This window comes from Lolium rigidum, chromosome 2 (genome assembly GCF_022539505.1).
Source record: "Lolium rigidum isolate FL_2022 chromosome 2, APGP_CSIRO_Lrig_0.1, whole genome shotgun sequence".
Lineage (NCBI taxonomy): Eukaryota > Viridiplantae > Streptophyta > Magnoliopsida > Poales > Poaceae > Lolium > Lolium rigidum.
This window is the reverse complement of record NC_061509.1, coordinates 183795103-183812868: the sequence shown is the minus strand read 5'-3', so window position 1 is coordinate 183812868 and position 17766 is coordinate 183795103. Positions and strand designations below refer to the sequence as shown.

The window sequence follows — 17766 nt, the reverse complement described above, 5'->3', positions numbered from 1 at the left end:
AGAGCCCGTAAACCAAAACTGAAATGACCCATAAACACGAGTTCGATGCACTCAACTCCACATTTTGGTTCGCGTTTTTACGGGCTCTGCTAGCTCAGGTTGGTTCTCTACAGCAACCCCACGTGGTATAAAGGCTTTCCAAATGTTGGAGATGATGTAAACAAAAAGAATAAACGGGCCTTCGTGATGGGCCTAATTTTAATCATCACGGCCTCACGGCCCGTCAGTGTCCATCTCCTCAACCTCTGTACTCCATCGAGAAAAACCCTTCTCAACATCGCCCACCCAGCCGCCTCCTATTCTCTCCCCCCACCGGCGCCACCTCGCCTCTGCCTCCGCCGCCGCCGCCGCCTCGCCGTCCTTATCCCGCCCCACTCCTGCCTACATATCCCATCGCCGAGGCGACCAGCCATGACTGAGCCAAATCCCAAACCGAAGTCCGCCAAGAAAGCGAGGAAGCCCGCCGCCAGCGGGGAGGAGAAGAGCATGGACGAGCTCAAGTCCGACGCAAGCCCCACCAGACTGAAGTCCACCAAGAAATCCAAGAAGCCGGCTGCCGACGGGGAGGAGGAGGCCGCGGATGCGGGCAAGCTCGACGTAAACCCCAACCCCAAGTCCGCCAAGAAGAAGAAGAAGAAGCTCGCCGCCAGTGGGGAGGAGGGCGACCTTGACGCGATCAAGTCCGACGTCGCCTCGTTCGCCTCCTCTCTGGGACTCGTCCCCGGCGCCGGTAGCTCCTCCGGCTTCGACGACTCCGACTTCCGCAAGTCCGGCCCCATAAACGCCCCCAAACCGCCCAAGCACCCCCAAACCCCAGAAGCGACCCCAAACACCACAAACCCCCCAAATCCCAAACCCACCAAGAAGCCGCATCCTCTCGAGCTCCATGGCTCTCATACCGCCGCCACTACTAGCGCTGCCACCAATTACCCGCTGGTAAAGGCGGGTGCTCTCTCTGGGCAGTGGTACGCGGATGCTGATGAGCTGGAGACCAAGGTCCTAGGCGACCGTAAGCATGCCCCACCAGCGATGGGGCTTCAGGAGATGCAGCGGCTGGTGGAGCGGAAACGGGAGCTGGCGGAGAAGCTCATGGCGCAGTACTCGAGGGACTATGACACGGGGCGGCGGGGGACTGGTGACCTAAAGCTCCTGGAGATGTCGGCCAAGTCCGGTACATCGTCCGATAAGGTGTCGGCGTTCACGTGTCTCGTTGAGGACAATCCAATCGCAAACATGAGGGCCCTTGACTCTCTGATCGGTGAGTTGCACTATTGAATACTATCTTCAGTGCTTATTGAACACATTGATGCAATTTTTTTCATATATCATGGAAACAGACCTAGAATGCTAGATTTGAGATTCTTCATATGCTGGGAAAGAATGTGGAAGTGATCCTGATAACTTAGCAACTGATCATAGTGGCAGCTTTTTTATCACATGAACACTCTGAGTTGAAGTTGTATTTTGAAACAATTCACCAACATGAACTGTAACTGCAACCAGGAAAAGGATCCAGTGAGTCAGATCAGAAAATGAACCATGAATGTTTTGATCTTAGATGAGTCATGAGTGAACCTATATCATGCTGATCCCCGAACCGAGGAACTCCAGAGTAGATTATCTGTTCATTATGTGCAGTTGTGCACAGAGATAAATATGTTCAGTAGGCTTTATTTAAGTGGCTGACACTCATTGGCTTGTACTATTAACATTGGTATCATTAGGTAGTAGTGGGCAACTTAATATAATCACTGCCAGTGGTCTTGTGTAAACACCAGCAAAGGTCATTGTCTGTGAATGTGTTCCTTGCCACTGCAGAAATATGGCTCATTTTTACAAGATGACTCATCTTGATGAGTCAAGTTTTACCTTCTGCCTCTAGTTTCATCTTCTTGTAAATTTCCTTTTTAAAACTGAGGTTGCAATTTTACTCGTCTGTTGATAATATTAGTATATACCAATCCTTTTAGTAGTGGAATCTTGCTGGACTCATCCATGCACACCGGAAGGCCATTATGATATCGATGGATTAACATGATTTCAGATAAATTTCATCATCTGTTGAAAATTTCAAGATATATCACGAATAGCAAATTGATATCGTCTCAAGTTACATGTTCTGAAATTTGTTTTTCTTGCAGTTCTAAGTTTGTGTAAAGCATTTTTTACCTTGTTTGGGATTACTTCATTTTTTTTGTGTGATCAGTATAGCTACCACCTCCCTTCCGTAAAAGAAGGCGCATAAATTTTGTCTAAAGTCATACCATGTAAAGTTTGACCAAGTTTATTTATATAAAATACTATCAACACTTATAATACTGTATAGACATACATGACAATATGTTTAATAATGTATCTAATGCGATTGATTTGACATTGTAGAGGTTGATAGTTTTTTCTAGAAGTTTGGTCAAACTTTACATGGTTTGACTTTGGACAAAATTTACACTCCTTTTATGAAACGGAGGGAGTAGACTTTTCATGTCATCTGCCATTTTGCAGATTATCTTGTTTCTGTTTTCTTCTTTTATAAATATCCTAAAGAGATTCTTTCTCCTTTTATTTTTTTATACAGGTATGGTCGCATCAAAGGCTGGTAAGAGATATGCATTCACAGGCTTTGATGCACTGAAGGAATTGTTTGAAATGAGGTTAGCATCTTCTGGACTTTTTTCTTTTATTATCTTGTAGCTATACTATTTTCCCCTCTTGGGACACACTAAAGCAAAATTGGTGGCGTTTCTTTTGCTATATTTCCTCATTTTTTTTCTCTTGATCCTTCTGCCACTGCCACTGCCATGTCCTTAAATAGAATGCATCCTTGCAGGAGCCACCTGAATGGGCTGCACCATGGTTTATTAATTTAAATTAATTATTCGCTGTCTCCTTTTGCTAGACTGCCAGGCTTACACAAGTTAGGGAAAAGAAACTACATGCCTGCAAAAGCATTTCAGAACACATGTATTTGAATTTTGCATGTCTTGACTTTCAAGCATAGTAATTTCTTGCTCTAAACATCTGACTAGGCCGTCTCACGTTACCTGCTTTTGTTACCTCTTATTTTAGTTTTCTCTCATTTTCTTCTACTATGATTAGTACTTACAATATGCTCATTGTTTGTCCAGTGAAAAAATATTCACATTAAAATGCACCAGCCATAAAAACTTGATCTGATGACACAATAGTTATTTGGATATGGCAAGATGGAAACGGGTTAATGGTTCACCTGTGTTTGCACCTTTGATACTAGTTCAGATTTCAGCGTAGCTCATTTGAACATGCCCGCAATTAGACGAATTGTCAATGAAAATTTGACATGTTAATATTAGTTTGCATAAGAATGTTCTATTTGAACATAAATGCTGAAAACTGTACTCTTGCTTACCATGTCTTCACTGGTGGGTTTTATTTGCTCGCTTAGTTGGTACACACATATGAGTAAAGTGTGCAGTATTATTTGTGTAGCGAAATCAAATAATGCTTTACACCTGCAACACAAAGGCTGAAATAAGTCTTGCTCTTAATATGCTCTACCACTTGTCATTTTGTCAATATTCTTACTGGATTTCAACTAAATTTCTCACTCTACTTGGGGTAAATTCCCTACATAAAAGTGTGTGCGTGTGGGGTGGGGTGGGGGGGGGGGGGGGGGGAGGTTTGCAAGGGCCGGTCTACATATACATACTTAAAGAAACAAGTTATGATGCGTACCTATTCTGTTCCCTTTTCTCTACTTTTATTGTGGCAGTAATGTGGGAGAGTTAATTTGTGAACGAACTATGCTGCATGTGTAAAGGCGAATGGAGAGGGTAATGGCTGTCTTATTAGTGACATTATTTAGAACATTAACCGGACTATTTAATTAGCACTGTCCAATATATTATCACATAAACTCTCTGTTTTCTTTTATTTTCTTGTCATCTTGGTTATTGATTGCATTCTCTTGCTAGGTTATTGCCAGATCGAAAGCTGAAAAGTCTTATTCAGCGCCCATTGGACATTTTACCCGAAACAAAAGATGGCTACTCGCTTCTGCTATTCTGGTACTGGGAGGACTGCTTGAAACAGAGGTATTTTTCACTCTACTAGGTATTAAGTAGATGCTATATGTAGGTTTGAACTTGGAAGAAGAAAGCCTTCAATTTAGGCACTTACTGACTTAAAAAGCAACAGTTGCTAACAAGGGTTTTAGTATCACTATTCACTATTATCAAATGTAGGCACTAGACCTCCTGTGCTGTCTAGGTCTTAATTCCCTTGCCATTATTAAACCTGCTGCACTGGGAGGACTTCCTCTGTTGTCAGAAACAAGGATTAGCGGAGAAAATGGGCTAGCTAGGGTCTATGCTACCAATTTTCCCAATATCTATGGTTATGTGAAAGTTTTAGAAAAACTGTAGCTTTATGTTGCCACTTGCCAATGCTCAAAAATCCGGATCATGTGAAATTTACCATGATTCTTACAGAACACTTGATCTGAATTGATTGTTAATGGAGAAATGGATGATATACATGCATCAACAAACTCTTTTATGTTGTTTGTTGGTGTGTGATCATTCTATTTTTCTGTTTTAATTTTCTGAGTACTGTTACAGGTATGAGAAGTTTGTTATTGCACTGGAGGATGCATTGAAAGATATGCTGCCAAGTCTTAAGGACAAAGCAATGAAGGTTAGCCCAAATTGTGTATTTATATGAAACAAACCTTATCATTGCTCTGGTTCTGGGCAAAGACATAACATTATGCCCTCACAGAATGAGTGTATTGGGGAACTTGTAGTGCGCCATATTCTATTATTTTCTGCATCACATCAGATACTTGGAAATATTGAGCACAAGAAAGAAGTTGCGAAAAATCAAAACAGCATAGCAAACATTTAACAAGATGTGTTGGAGCTGCAGTAGAAATTGCTACAACAGTACGGTTGGCAGCTAAGCATGGTTTGTCAAGACAAATTTGCATCACATCTAGTTTAGCTGTGACTGTCTTGTGACTGAAGCTGCATCCCTAATTCCTTCCTATCCATAATAAGTGTCGTAGTTTTAGTTCAAATTTGTCTAAAACTAAATTGCGGAGAATTAGTTGTTGAGTTGATATTGCATCATCTTTCAAACTGATTTAACATGGGTTATTAAGCAAGACAATTTCTAGTCAGGACTCAGGCTTTTGTTCAGATATATATTGCATGGGAACCAGCTTCCTGCAGGGAACTGGATTTCCTGGCAGGCATCACAAAATTTGAAACCAGCTTAGTTTGAAAATGAAGATTTGAGTCAAAGTTTCTGGCAGCAATTTGTCAAATCAGACGAAGTTCCCCAGCAACCAGTTGTGAAAGCATAGTTGCCTTATTGAGTATTGAATTTTGAGAGAAAACAGGAGGTTCGAAACTGCTCTTGCCTGTAACTGGTTGGTTTCCAATTCTGGCCAAGTGTGGGGATTCTGACGAATCTGGAAGCTTTAACTCTGCCACTGGTCCCTCGTGAGATTATCTGGCAAATGGCTGGCATTCTTTTTCGAGGATTTAGTTATCCTAGCTTCGTTAAATGGAATCGTCGCTGATTTGTGCTATTACTAGGATCACTAAGGATATTCATGTGGTTCCTTGTCATGAATGTGTGTTCGTTGTTTTCCTCTCTCTGCAGACGGTTTCCACCCTTTTAAAGAGTAAATCTGAACAGGAGCGCCGGTTACTTACAGCTCTTGTTAACAAAGTAAGTTGTTATTTTCCGCTATTTCTCCATTTTCACTTGTTATAATGTGCCCAGAGCAGATATAGTTCATAGTACAATACTAGATTACTTATGAGAAGCAATACCTTCAATTTTTACGGGAAGCGGCTTTATTCTTAGTCATCCTGATGCAAATCTATTGCAGCTTGGAGATCCTGAAAGAAGGGCAGCATCAAGTGCCGCTTATCTGTTAACAGGTCTCCTGTCCACTCATCCCAATATGAAGGTATATTCATTTATTTCGTTAAAAGATGCATCAGCTGTGTTACTGTCATGAATTATCTATTTGATCAAGATAGTTAACTGTATAATATTTTGCTGACTAAGGACTTAAAAAACCTAATTGTTTTGTGTTCTTGGGCATTTTAAAATTTGCAGATGGTTGTGATAGATGAGGTGGACTCATTTCTGTTCAGACCACATGTTGGGCTTAGGGCCAAATACCAAGCTGTATGTTTTTGTTTTCCTTACTATTTTACTTGTTGCTTCTTACTTTCATAAACAGTGCAGGTTGGTAAATTGGTTCTCTTACTGTTAACATTTTTGAACAGTTTCACTTTCTGAGTGACCGGAATATGCTCATCTATCCAAGCTACTATGTATTGGAAGTATGCTACCTATGCCTTTTTTAACTGAAGGTACTATTGTACAGGTCAACTTTTTGAGCCATATTTTTCTTGCCAAAAAAGGAGATGGACCTAAACTTGCTAAGCGGTTGGTGGATGTCTACATTGCCCTTTTCAAGGTTTGGATGTGGTTCAGCAGTTTATAATTCTTGTTGTGCTTAGGAGTTGTTAGCCATTGGCCCTTTTCCTGCCAACCATTAGTTTTACTCTCTTTTCATCACATCCCCAGTTCTCCATCTTGTTAGCCCCGTTTCTCTCTGGCTCTCTGCACTTCTGCATTTCACATTAAATGTATTTTTTCCTATGGCTTAAAGTTCCTTTTCATAGTCTGCTCACTTGTATGGTGTTAATTGTTTTTAAATATTTAAAATTGTCTTTCTTGTTCTATGGAACTGTTGTCAGGTACTCATGTCTTGCCCTCGTGATACTAAAGGTGAAAAACAAAGTAAACATGGCAAGAAAAAAGATGAAAACGGAAAAACAAAGGGAAGAAAGGACAAGGTCAATGACTCTAATTCACATGAAAGCCATGAAGTGAATCCAGCAGCAGGATCAGATTTAGAGATGGATTCCCGCCTTCTCTCTGCACTTTTAACTGTATGTTTTGCACTCTGCAGACTTGCGTAGTATTGTCTTTGCTTTGTCGTATTATGTATTAAGTATGATTACATGCATGTGTTTCCCTTTATGGTGCTCAAACTGGTTAATGACTCGTGTCTCTAGTTCTGTATTAATCGTTTCACCTATGCAGGGCGTAAATAGAGCATTACCATATGTTGCAAGCTCTGAAGTTGATGATATTGTGGAAGTTCAGACACCAATTCTTTTTAGACTGGTGAGGTTATTAGCTAATATAAAAGATCAAAAGTACATTGATAAGTTGCTGTCTGAAGCACATAGAGCTTTTTGTAAGGACCCTATCTGACAATTTGTTTTTTGCATGTAGGTGCACTCTGAGAACTTCAATGTTGGTGTTCAGTCGTTAATGCTTTTGTACCAGATCTCGACAAAAAATCAGATTGCAAGTGACCGTTTTTACCGTGCATTATATGCGAAACTGTTGAGTCCTTCAGCTGTTACTTCATCAAAGGTTTCAGTGGCCGGTCCTTTTGTCATGCTTTCTGTTTGTTCTTATTTTAGCGTACTTTGATCTTCAAACAGTAACTTGGTTTTGATGTCTTTTCCTGGCATAACCTAACCATGAAAATGTGGCTATGCTCTTTGCACCCTTATATATTGTTAGTAGTCTTTTTTCTATAGTTTACCTGACTGGTTATGTCTGCATATTTCAGCCGGAATTATTTCTAGGTCTACTGGTGAAAGCGATGAAGAATGATGTAATATTAAAGAGAGTAGCTGCATTTTCAAAGCGGCTACTGCAGGTCTGCTGTTTGAATTGTTTTTAACGTGGTAGCTGACTTGAATGATCTGTATATTACTTTTGTTATCTAAGTTTGTGATTACAGACATTGTTGTCATGGGGGCTCACGAGGCATGACCTGTAAGGCAATTGAGCCTTAATCGATTTGCTCGTTGCCCAGGAAGAGCATAAAGGACTGACACTAGTTACACTACAACTCGACAGCACTAACAACATTATTCTACAACACTAAAACAAGTACACTAGAGCTAAAAACTACACAGTTGCACATGGAAATACCAAGTGAAAATTTCCCAGAAGTTGCAAATTCCATGAAAATGGGTTTAAAATTTCCATAAGGCTCCTCTGTGGTATTTTGGGCATAAATGAAGCCTCTGCAATTTATTGTGTTTGGGTTCAATGCCTCTCGAGGGAGAAGAGGCATAATTGTGTAATGACCCACCGGCTACTCCCCAGCGCTACGAACAAATCCTCGACCGTCAATTCAGCAGACTTGGCCTCAGTGCCGATCCAAGCGTTGAGCTCACCAGCATGTCTGGTCACCTCGTTGCCTCCTGGAAGGATGGTCTGCTGGAGGGAATGACGGTTGCCATGTCTGAGGATTCAAGAACTCCGAGCTCGGCGGCACTGGATTTGGAAAAGAACCACCGGTGCCTTCCATTCCAGTCAAGAAGACTGGATGCGTTGAGGTGGCATCAGAATGCATGCTTCAAATAGCTGGCTGCCGTGACCCTGGTGGACACTTGCTGCACTTTAATCATTGGCTACCGTGCGTCACTCTCTCCGGTGGTAGTTTGCCGCTGCCTCGCGGCCCTTAGGTGCTCTCGGTTTGCGCGATGTTTGTGGATAAAGAGACATGAACGTCTCACTAGTTTATGCTTTTTCTGGGCGTATCAAAACTAGTTTTTTGCCGCCCAAAACTGGCCATACTAGCTCCTATTGCAGACCCGGGCTGGGTGAATACACTGGTAATGGGCTGAAATACAACCAATCAAGTGAAGCCTGAAAACTCATAATTTTGTAGTACTATGAAGATTATTTGTTGTACATTGATGCAGTTGTGCAAAATTTCAGGACTAAAACCAACCTCATTTTAAAGACTTCAATCGAATTTTAGACCATAGTCATTTCTAAATCTGGACAATATGTATATCAAAGCTGGCGCCATAGCACACAACTAGAGGACAATTTTTTCAGCTCACTGGAGTAGCAAAATGAAATATACAAATTTGAAGTGTTCAATGTTTCAGTTTTACCAGTATTATTAATTATTTTACGGAATATAATGGAACTAGGGATCTATAATTAATCATGATGTCTCTAAACAGGTGGCTCTTCAACGCCCTCCACAGTATGCTTGTGGATGCCTTTTCATACTGTCTGAGGTTCTTAAAGCAAAGCCACCATTATGGTATGTGGTTACTTGTCAATACCATGGCACGTCATCGAATTTTATTGAATGCATAATTTACATTGAAAAAATTCAGGTCGATTGTGCTCCAGAATGAATCTGTCGATGATGGTATTGAACACTTTGAGGACATTGTTGAGAATCCTGAGGAACCTGCTATTGCTTCAACAACTCCAAATATGCAGGATGGTATGTTGGCTTCACATGAGAAATACAATTCTGATTCTGAGGATGGTTCTGATACTACGAAGCAAGCAAGAGTTGTCTCTGGTCATGAGAAGGGTCAAACCAATGGATCAGCTGAGGGGTTGACATCACATGTATTATATAATCCACGACACAGAGAGCCTTCTTACTGGTATTGTATTTTTGCCCTATATTTTGCATAATTTGGGAATTATTATGTACATTTGAATTAGCACTACTATCTTATCCAAGTGTATAATAAATTTCTTTCTATAATTTCTTTCTATACATTGTGAAACACTAGTGGCAATGCTATCGTGTACCATTATTAATATGTAATCTATTTTATCTCGAAATGCTATACTATTGCAATCCAGTTACAAGAAAAATCTCAGAAAGAATTGGTCGCTTGGTATACATAGTCAGCCACCATTTTTCTAACTGAAGATCTCTAGCAACTTATAACATGATATTTGTTCTCTCCTTTTTTTTTGTACTACAAACAGTGTTTTTCATCACCTTTGCCTTTTGCTGTGTTCTCAGCAATGCAGATCGTGCCAGTTGGTGGGAGCTAACGTTATTGGCCTCACATGTGCACCCTTCAGTATTTACAATGGCTAGGACATTACTATCTGGGAACAATATTGTTTATAATGGTGATCCATTGACAGACCTGTCGCTTCCTGCCTTCCTTGACAAATTCATGGAGAAGAAACCGAAAGGAAACCGCATTGCTGAAGGAAAATGGCATGGTGGATCACAAATCGCACCAGCTAAAAAGGTATGGATTTTTTCCCTTTATTTTCTTTTGTTGAATTCGAATTGTGCATTTGTTTCACATTTTTGTGTTATTTTTTCATATGTTTGTCATGGTTCCCATGTAGCCTCACTAATAGGAGATGATGTATTGGTACTGTTGCTTTGCCTTGGTCATGTGTCAGATAATGCCCGTATGTGTCATGGACAGTATGCCAGTAAACCACTCATAGACTAGCATGTCCTGCAACCGTTGCTAAATTGCGATTAGTTCACAATACTTGTTACGAAGTACTTCCTTTAAGTTAGTGCTATCTTTTGTGTGTTTCCGTGCTTTAGGTTGTACCACCTTTCTGTAAGAATGACCATTGTTGCATCTAGAATTAGGCGAGATATATATCGGTTTTCCTCATTCTTAACTTCCTGCGTGTGTGCTCCTCTGCACATGCCCCCCCCCCCCATTTAAGTGCAGTGACACCTCGATCAGGCCTAAGGGTCATTACACAAACACATTTATCTTCTTCATAATTAATTTGAATATGATTATGTAAAATCTATCTCTCTATATATTTGCTGGCCACTGAAAATAGCTGCCTATTTGTTACCTGACCACATGTTCAATCATGATGTTTGACTGTGTTATCTGCTGTGCATTCCATCATCATGCACATGTGGCACTTTCCATAATCTAGATTTACTACGAGTTGCCACTGCCGCAATTTCATTGGCTGATCTATCTGTTGTGTCTCTGCAGCTTGACCTGAGTCATCATCTCATTGGACAAGATCTGCTAGAACTTGAAGAAAATGAAGTTCCTCCAGAAGATGTTGTTTTCCATCGTTTCTACATGAACAAGACTGGCCCTATCAAGCCGAAGGCAAAGAAGAAAGCTTCAGTTGTCGATGAAGATACTGGAGAGCTCTTAGCTGATGAAGCTGATGATGCTAGTGATGAAAGCGACGATGAGATGCAGGAGCTGGAAGATGGGTCTGCGTCGGATGGCGAATATGACTACGACAATCTGGATGCCAAGGCATTTGAGGAGGATGAGGATATGCTTAGAGATGACAGTGATGTTGATGAGTTGGTTGACATTTCAGACGATGATGAAGGAATGGAAAATGATGAAGATGAAGATGATGATCTTAACATGTCTTTCGTGGACTCTGAAGCCGAGAGTGCTGACGATTCAGATGATAACATTACTGACGTGAAGGCTGCATCCCGTGGGCAAAAGCGGAAGCAAGGTGCAAAGAGCAGCTCAACTCCATTTGCAAGTCTAGAAGAGTACGAACATCTCATGGATGGGAACCCCGAGAACGCGAAGTCTACATTGAAGAATAAGAAGAGGAAGCACAAGGAAGCTGGTGACAATGTAAGCCGTAAGGAGAGTAAGAAACAGTCAGGATCACGGAAGAGGAAGTCCAAGAGATCTGAATGAGAATGAACATGATGGAAAATGTTCCTGGCGACTAGGTTCGTCAAAGTTTTGTAGTTCTGGAAGACGCAAGTGGATCATTTGATGTGCAAGTAGCTGCAATATGTTCAGTTACCTTTTGAAACTTGCTTCCGTCGTTGCTGTGTCACCTCTGTGCCCGGTGGAAGGCTTCCCCAGCAGGAAGAGAGAACGTCCGCAAGGTATCATTGCCATCAGCTATCTCGTCCTAGCATAGGTCGCGTGGAACCACATGTATGCTCTAATTTTGACATTTGCTGCATGTTTCATGCAAAATTTTGGACAATTATGTAATCTCACCTGAAATTATCCCTTTAGTCATAAAATCCCTGCGAAATACATGTGCTAAAACATATAATTGGTTGACAAAGAGGGGAGGGAACTAAAAGAGAAGACACGTGTGGATTGATAAGTATGACGGCCGGAGTCAGAATTGATGACTTTTACTAGAAGGACCTTGCGCGCGCTGCTGCGCCGTTTCTTGATGTTTTCGGTTTTTTAGCCACGCGATGTCCATGCATGACACTTATTTAGTGCACCTGGTAATGTATTTTCTTACTTAAAAAGGATCAAAACTGAAAGCATGGTGTAACGCATTGTAATCTGCTTCAAACTCACACCAGTACACCCCTTCTTCGCCCACATCAACAATTGTGAGATGGATGCACTAATTCATAGAACAGATGATGTAATGCAGCGCTGCTGGACCTTATAACCTGGGAGAAGGGATTGGTGAGTGGCCACGGATTGAACCATGGTCTTTTTCAGATAGATTGCAGTGTAAAGGGAACTCCGAAGTACAGGACACCATGGCGGAGAGAAAAGGATAAGCCGAGTATGAAAAGGAGAGTTGGTAGGTCTTCGCTCAATGAATTGTGGGGAGGGAGAGCTAGGTAGCTCGACGTCGGTTTGACCGGTGGATCATTACAACCGTCAAAACCCTGAAGCTCGCAGTTGCTGTGTCGGCCTGTTAACAAGGCCGCAAAACCAGACTAATCGATTTATATGCCCAATTCATGATCCACATTAATCATTCGGGCATCCTGAGAGAAGAAACCAGGTAATCTCGACAGAGAATATCGTTAAAAAACCATAATTGTAGCACACATATTTATATGACACAGAGTATTATTGTTGTTCATACATGGAGTAACATACCGTTATTCAATCGGTAATTCTAGAATACATACCTGTTGTACATGGTATAGTACAACTATTTGACAGGACACGCTAAATAACTTAGCTTATGTTGGAGATGAGTTTTTGGAAAGTTTGTTACTTGCATTGGAAGATACTCCATTGGTGTCACACATTGACACCTATCTTTTGGCCATCATCAGCAGAACGGGCAACCCAAAACATCAACAGCTAGAGGATTCTCTCTTGCAAAGATACAATAACACAATCCTTGTTAGAAAAACTTTTGGCCACAACCAAACCATTTAGATCCATAAGAGATAAATAAAGTATACATATATAGTCTTGTGATATAACTAAACAAAGCTGGCGGTTGTCTTCTGTTGGAGATTTTTAGGGGTGTGTGTGTGTGGGGGGGGGGGGGGGGGGGTGGATCCTTACGAAATGTAGCAAACATCTGCATAAAAAATCGTTCTCTTCATCATGTCAAGGATGTATGTAAGGCAATTAATTTTTAAGCAAAATAGGACCTTTAATTAAGTCATTCCAGATGAGAAACCTACCCTTGCCTTTTCTTCTTTGTTTATAATCAGTTCTGGCATATTCAAGTAATTTATGTATCAGTTAAACTGCAGAGTTATGATAGGAATCCTATCTAAAAATCTGATGCAACTAAAATAAAACAGAAAAAGGCAAATTAACCTGATAGCAATTAGCACTCAGAATCATTTATGCAATAACTTAGGAGGGGTAGTAAAAACTGTAGCATTTCCTAAACCCAAATCATGCATCTGTGGATTTTACAACATAACTATTATGTGGGTGGCTTGATGGAAAGGATTATGTATATCGACATATTTGATGTGGGCAATAACAGAAAGACTAACATCATGTCAATGCACTGCAAAATCAAATTTCTTGGTCAAGAGGAGGAACAATCTTTTCAATAGGAACTTCAGCAAGAGAACAGAAGATAAAAATGATTGCTTAAATTGATCAGAAATTACTCCATCCTCAAGCACATAAATGATAACAGTAACCTTAAACTACGTTGATTCTTAAGTACTCATTCACGAACTCGAATTGATCAGAAATTACTTCATCCTCAAGCACATAAATGATAACAGTAACCTTAAACTACGTTGATTCCTAAGTACTCATTCACGAACTCGATGACTTGAGCAATATCTGCGAAGTTTGGCTTCCGAATAAAAAAATATAGAATGTCAATTCAGTGGCCTTTCCAATAAACAATATACGGAAATAATGATATACACACAGGAACAAACAAATCATATTGTGCAGGATAACTTCATAGCTCAGGTCTTTTTTTTAACAGCATAGTTCAGATCTAAGTAAGAACAATAGTCTGTGCAAGATTAACCCTAAAAATAGTTTGTGCAAGATTTACCCTGAACACAGTCTGTGCTAGATTTTATTTATCTGACAAAACCGACAAATTGGTAAATATCGTGCTAGGAATAGTTCTCGTGAAATTATGGCAAATGTACCTCAGTCGCCAATGCTTATCCTAGATAATTTGTTTCATTGAAAGATCTTGAGCCAAACTCCCAACCTAAGGCATGTAAAAGCTAATCTCATAATAATGATACAATTTTACGACGTGTCAACTCGAGTACTTTTTCAGAAGGAAGGCATTAACTGAAGATATATTAACAAAGAGTGATCATGATAAGAAAAACAAGAAAACTTCGTAAGAAATGAAAGAGTGAAAAGTTTACTTTGTATGCTATACAAATCCAAATTGCATTGGCATCCTAAACAACTGATCACTTGGATGTATTGAAGATCTAAACCGCTCACAACATCATGGACCAGGTGCAAGAGCGGTTAACAGTATTAGTAAACAAGGTATAATGAATCCAATATCCCTCGATTGTTCCCGCATGTGCCTTTTTCGACTGTGTTAACCATGATTGTGTATTTCTGTTCGTAATTGATGGCATCAGTTCAAGAGTGGGTATTTTCTGATTGGAGAAGAGCTTGCAAGGGTTTCCCCAGACTCATAATAATGTCCTTGTCTAACTAATCAAGAAGTTCACTGTGGAGAAGTTGATGTAGTATTTCTAACTCAAAATGCTCATGATTCATAATTTAGTTCTGTATTCTTACGGATATTTTCCAAGCTTCCATTTCTAGAAGACTTATTGGCAAACTAATGAATTTTAATTTTAGTTAACAATACAAACAATGGAGGGGAACACTTTCTTACAAAACAAATTAGTTGGTGAACCTAGCTACATAGGGCCTAGCGCCTAGCAACAGCAAGCATGACAAGACGTTGTGTGTGTGTATTCAAGCAGATCATGGAGCACCAACGGGCCAACCTAGAAACCTATAGGTTTAGGAAGTAGCCAATTACCTAAGTTCTGTGCCAACCATTGTCCCCTCGACCCTGCGATTTCCCAGCCGGATCAGAGGTTCAGTAACGGAGGCAAACCGGATCGTCCCACTTGTATCCTTACCCGCCTGATGGGAAGCGCTGCCCTCGGTCCTCTGTCGAGTCTTGCTAGCTGCTCCCGTGAGATAAGTAGAGAGATTGGGACTCACCAACGAAGATTGTGAGCACTCCTTCCCGTCACAACCCTCCTATGCTGTCGTGTGCGACGAAGAGGGAGGAGCTGGAAGACCGGAGATCTGCCGGCCGCCGTACACGACAAAGTTAGCCGAGGATAGAAGGAGGAGCAGACTGTGGCCGGCGTGGCCATCCTGTGATGTCACCCGAAGAACAGCCGCCGCCGCTAGGGGCTGGAAACCTAGCGCGGGTGGGGTGGGCGGCGGACGGCGGCCGGCAGTGCGGCGAACACGGTAGGGATACGGGGCCGGGTGATTTGGGGATAGAGGGGATGGAAGGATGACGACGATGTGGGGATGGAGTGGCGAACCATTTCAGCTAGAGTTTTTCTTTTGGCTGATTGGATCGACCCAGGGAACCGCCTCACAACACGAACCGCCATGGACACACTGCTGACTGCTGCACGTGTTTTGGGAAAAAAATCAACAAGGACGCTGACATGCTGGGACAACAGTTGGAGCAACCACAGGCCACGGGAACCCTGGGAGCTTAGAGCTCTTCTAAGATTAACCACACTAGTTACAATAGAATGTTTCTTCACCTTTTCTCAATATGAGGTTCAGGCAAAACACCATCAGCAGTACAAACTTCAATATTTCTAGCAGGAACACAATTAACAATATCTTTATAAGATGCATGTACTTGCTCCACTCCTTTTTGGAAACATCAAGATAAGAGGCAAAAGCTTTAAAACAATTTGCAAGAATTTGAGAATCAAGACCGAAAGTCATAAGTTTGCATAAACGATTCAATGCATTCATAATCATAATTTATACCTGACTTTCTTCCTTTACCATTCTCCTATCCTTCAGTATTTGTAACACCCTGACCACCCCTCGGCTGGGCCTGTTACCCCTGGCAGCTCTCTAGGATCTCTAGACTAGCCCCACAGACCAACACATGTCTTTCCTGCACACTTTGTCCTCACTCGTGCGCACCCGGGGAACTACTTTCCGGTCGGTCACCCATCCTCAAATTACTCTGGGCCAAGCACGCTTAACCTCGTAGTTCTTTGCCGATGAGCTTCCGGAAAAGAAGTTGCAACTTGTTGGTATGAGTATTCTATCAATCCTATTAAGCCCTGGGCCAGGATGTCACAGTATTTTCTTGAATGCGATCAAGAAGATCCCATTTAGCTTCTTCTTTCATACGTGTAAATGATCCGGAACAAGAAGCATCCAATAAATCCTTATCATGAAGAGAAAACCTCACATAGAAGTTATTAATAACAATATTACTAGGGAGCTCATGAATGGGACATTTGAGCATTAGTGACTTCAATCTCCCCCACGCTTGGGCAATACTCTCTCCATCTTGAGGCCAGAAATTATATATTTGATTCCGATCTTTATGAATCTCATTTGGAGGGTAAAATTTAGAATAAAAGAGGGGTACAATTTCCTCCCATCCAATAGATCGGCCATTCTTTAGCATCTTATACCATTCCACAACTCTTCCCTTAAGTGATAAAGAGAATAACTTCCTCTTAACTTGGTCCATTGAGATACTTGCACACTTGAACAACTCGCATAATTCATGTATATGATCACCCGGATGGACAGTTCCATCTCCAAAATAGTAGTTATTCATAACACGTTCAACAATTTTCATAGGTATTTTAAAAGGATCCATTAGAGCATGCGGTGGTCCATCTACTACCGTAGCAGTGGTAGTAATAATCCCAAATAGGGAGTTAAATGGAGACGTCTCCATAATAAAATAAAGCAGTAGCAGAAAAAATAAAAATAACACTTACAATAAAAGTTTTCTTTACCAATTCCACTCTTCAATAGCGCTTCACTCCCCAGCAACGGTGCCAAATTCATCCCGGATTGTGTGAATGCTTTCACACCTACCCCGAGTGGGTAAAGTTACGTGGTTAAGTAATCCCTTCCTATGTGAGGGCTAAACTATTGGCAGGGTAGAAACTGCTGCGGTTAAAAATTACAACCTTCCAAAAAATAGTCTTGATGACCCACAAGTATAGGGGGTGTATCGTAGTACTTTTGATAAATAAGAGTGTCGAACCCAACGAGGAGTAGAAGGTGTTGATGAGCAATTTCGATCTAGGATTCGCTGTAAACACTAGCAAATAGGTTTTCTAGGGTATTTGGTATTGCAGATAAATAAAGTACGAGTAAATAAAATACAGTAATAATAATTGCAGCGAGTGACCCAATCCTTTTTAGAGCAATGGACAAGCCGATTGTTGTACTTATGATGACCAAACGTTCCTGAGAACACACGTGAATTTCGTCAAGTGCTTTCGCTTCACATAGCTAAATAATCTTCATTGGTTTGGTAGGTGTTGTGTGGGTGAACCTATGCTAATGCACTACCCCAACGTGGACTAACGTATACTTGTGATTATACCTCTTGCAAACATCCGCAACTACAAGAAATAAACTAAGATAAATCTAACCATAGACTTAAACTTTGAGATCCTACACTTCCTCGTGCACCGGTTTCCTAACGGGGGTTTGGGTT

At 41.1% G+C, this 17766-nt stretch overlaps 1 protein-coding gene across 1 annotated transcript; it reads left to right on the top strand.

The window, feature by feature from the left end:
* Positions 1-330: 330 nt before the first annotated feature.
* Positions 331-11652, top strand: LOC124692689 (protein SLOW WALKER 2-like). The gene is made up of 16 exons (XM_047226116.1): positions 331-1258; positions 2576-2651; positions 3951-4070; positions 4596-4671; positions 5644-5712; positions 5876-5956; positions 6109-6180; positions 6383-6475; positions 6759-6953; positions 7108-7191; positions 7303-7446; positions 7649-7738; positions 9066-9148; positions 9225-9506; positions 9878-10115; positions 10845-11652. The coding sequence occupies exons 1-16, from the start codon at positions 412-414 to the stop codon at positions 11529-11531; spliced, it is 3237 nt and encodes a 1078-aa protein (XP_047082072.1). The 5' UTR covers positions 331-411; the 3' UTR covers positions 11532-11652.
* Positions 11653-17766: the final 6114 nt, after the last annotated feature.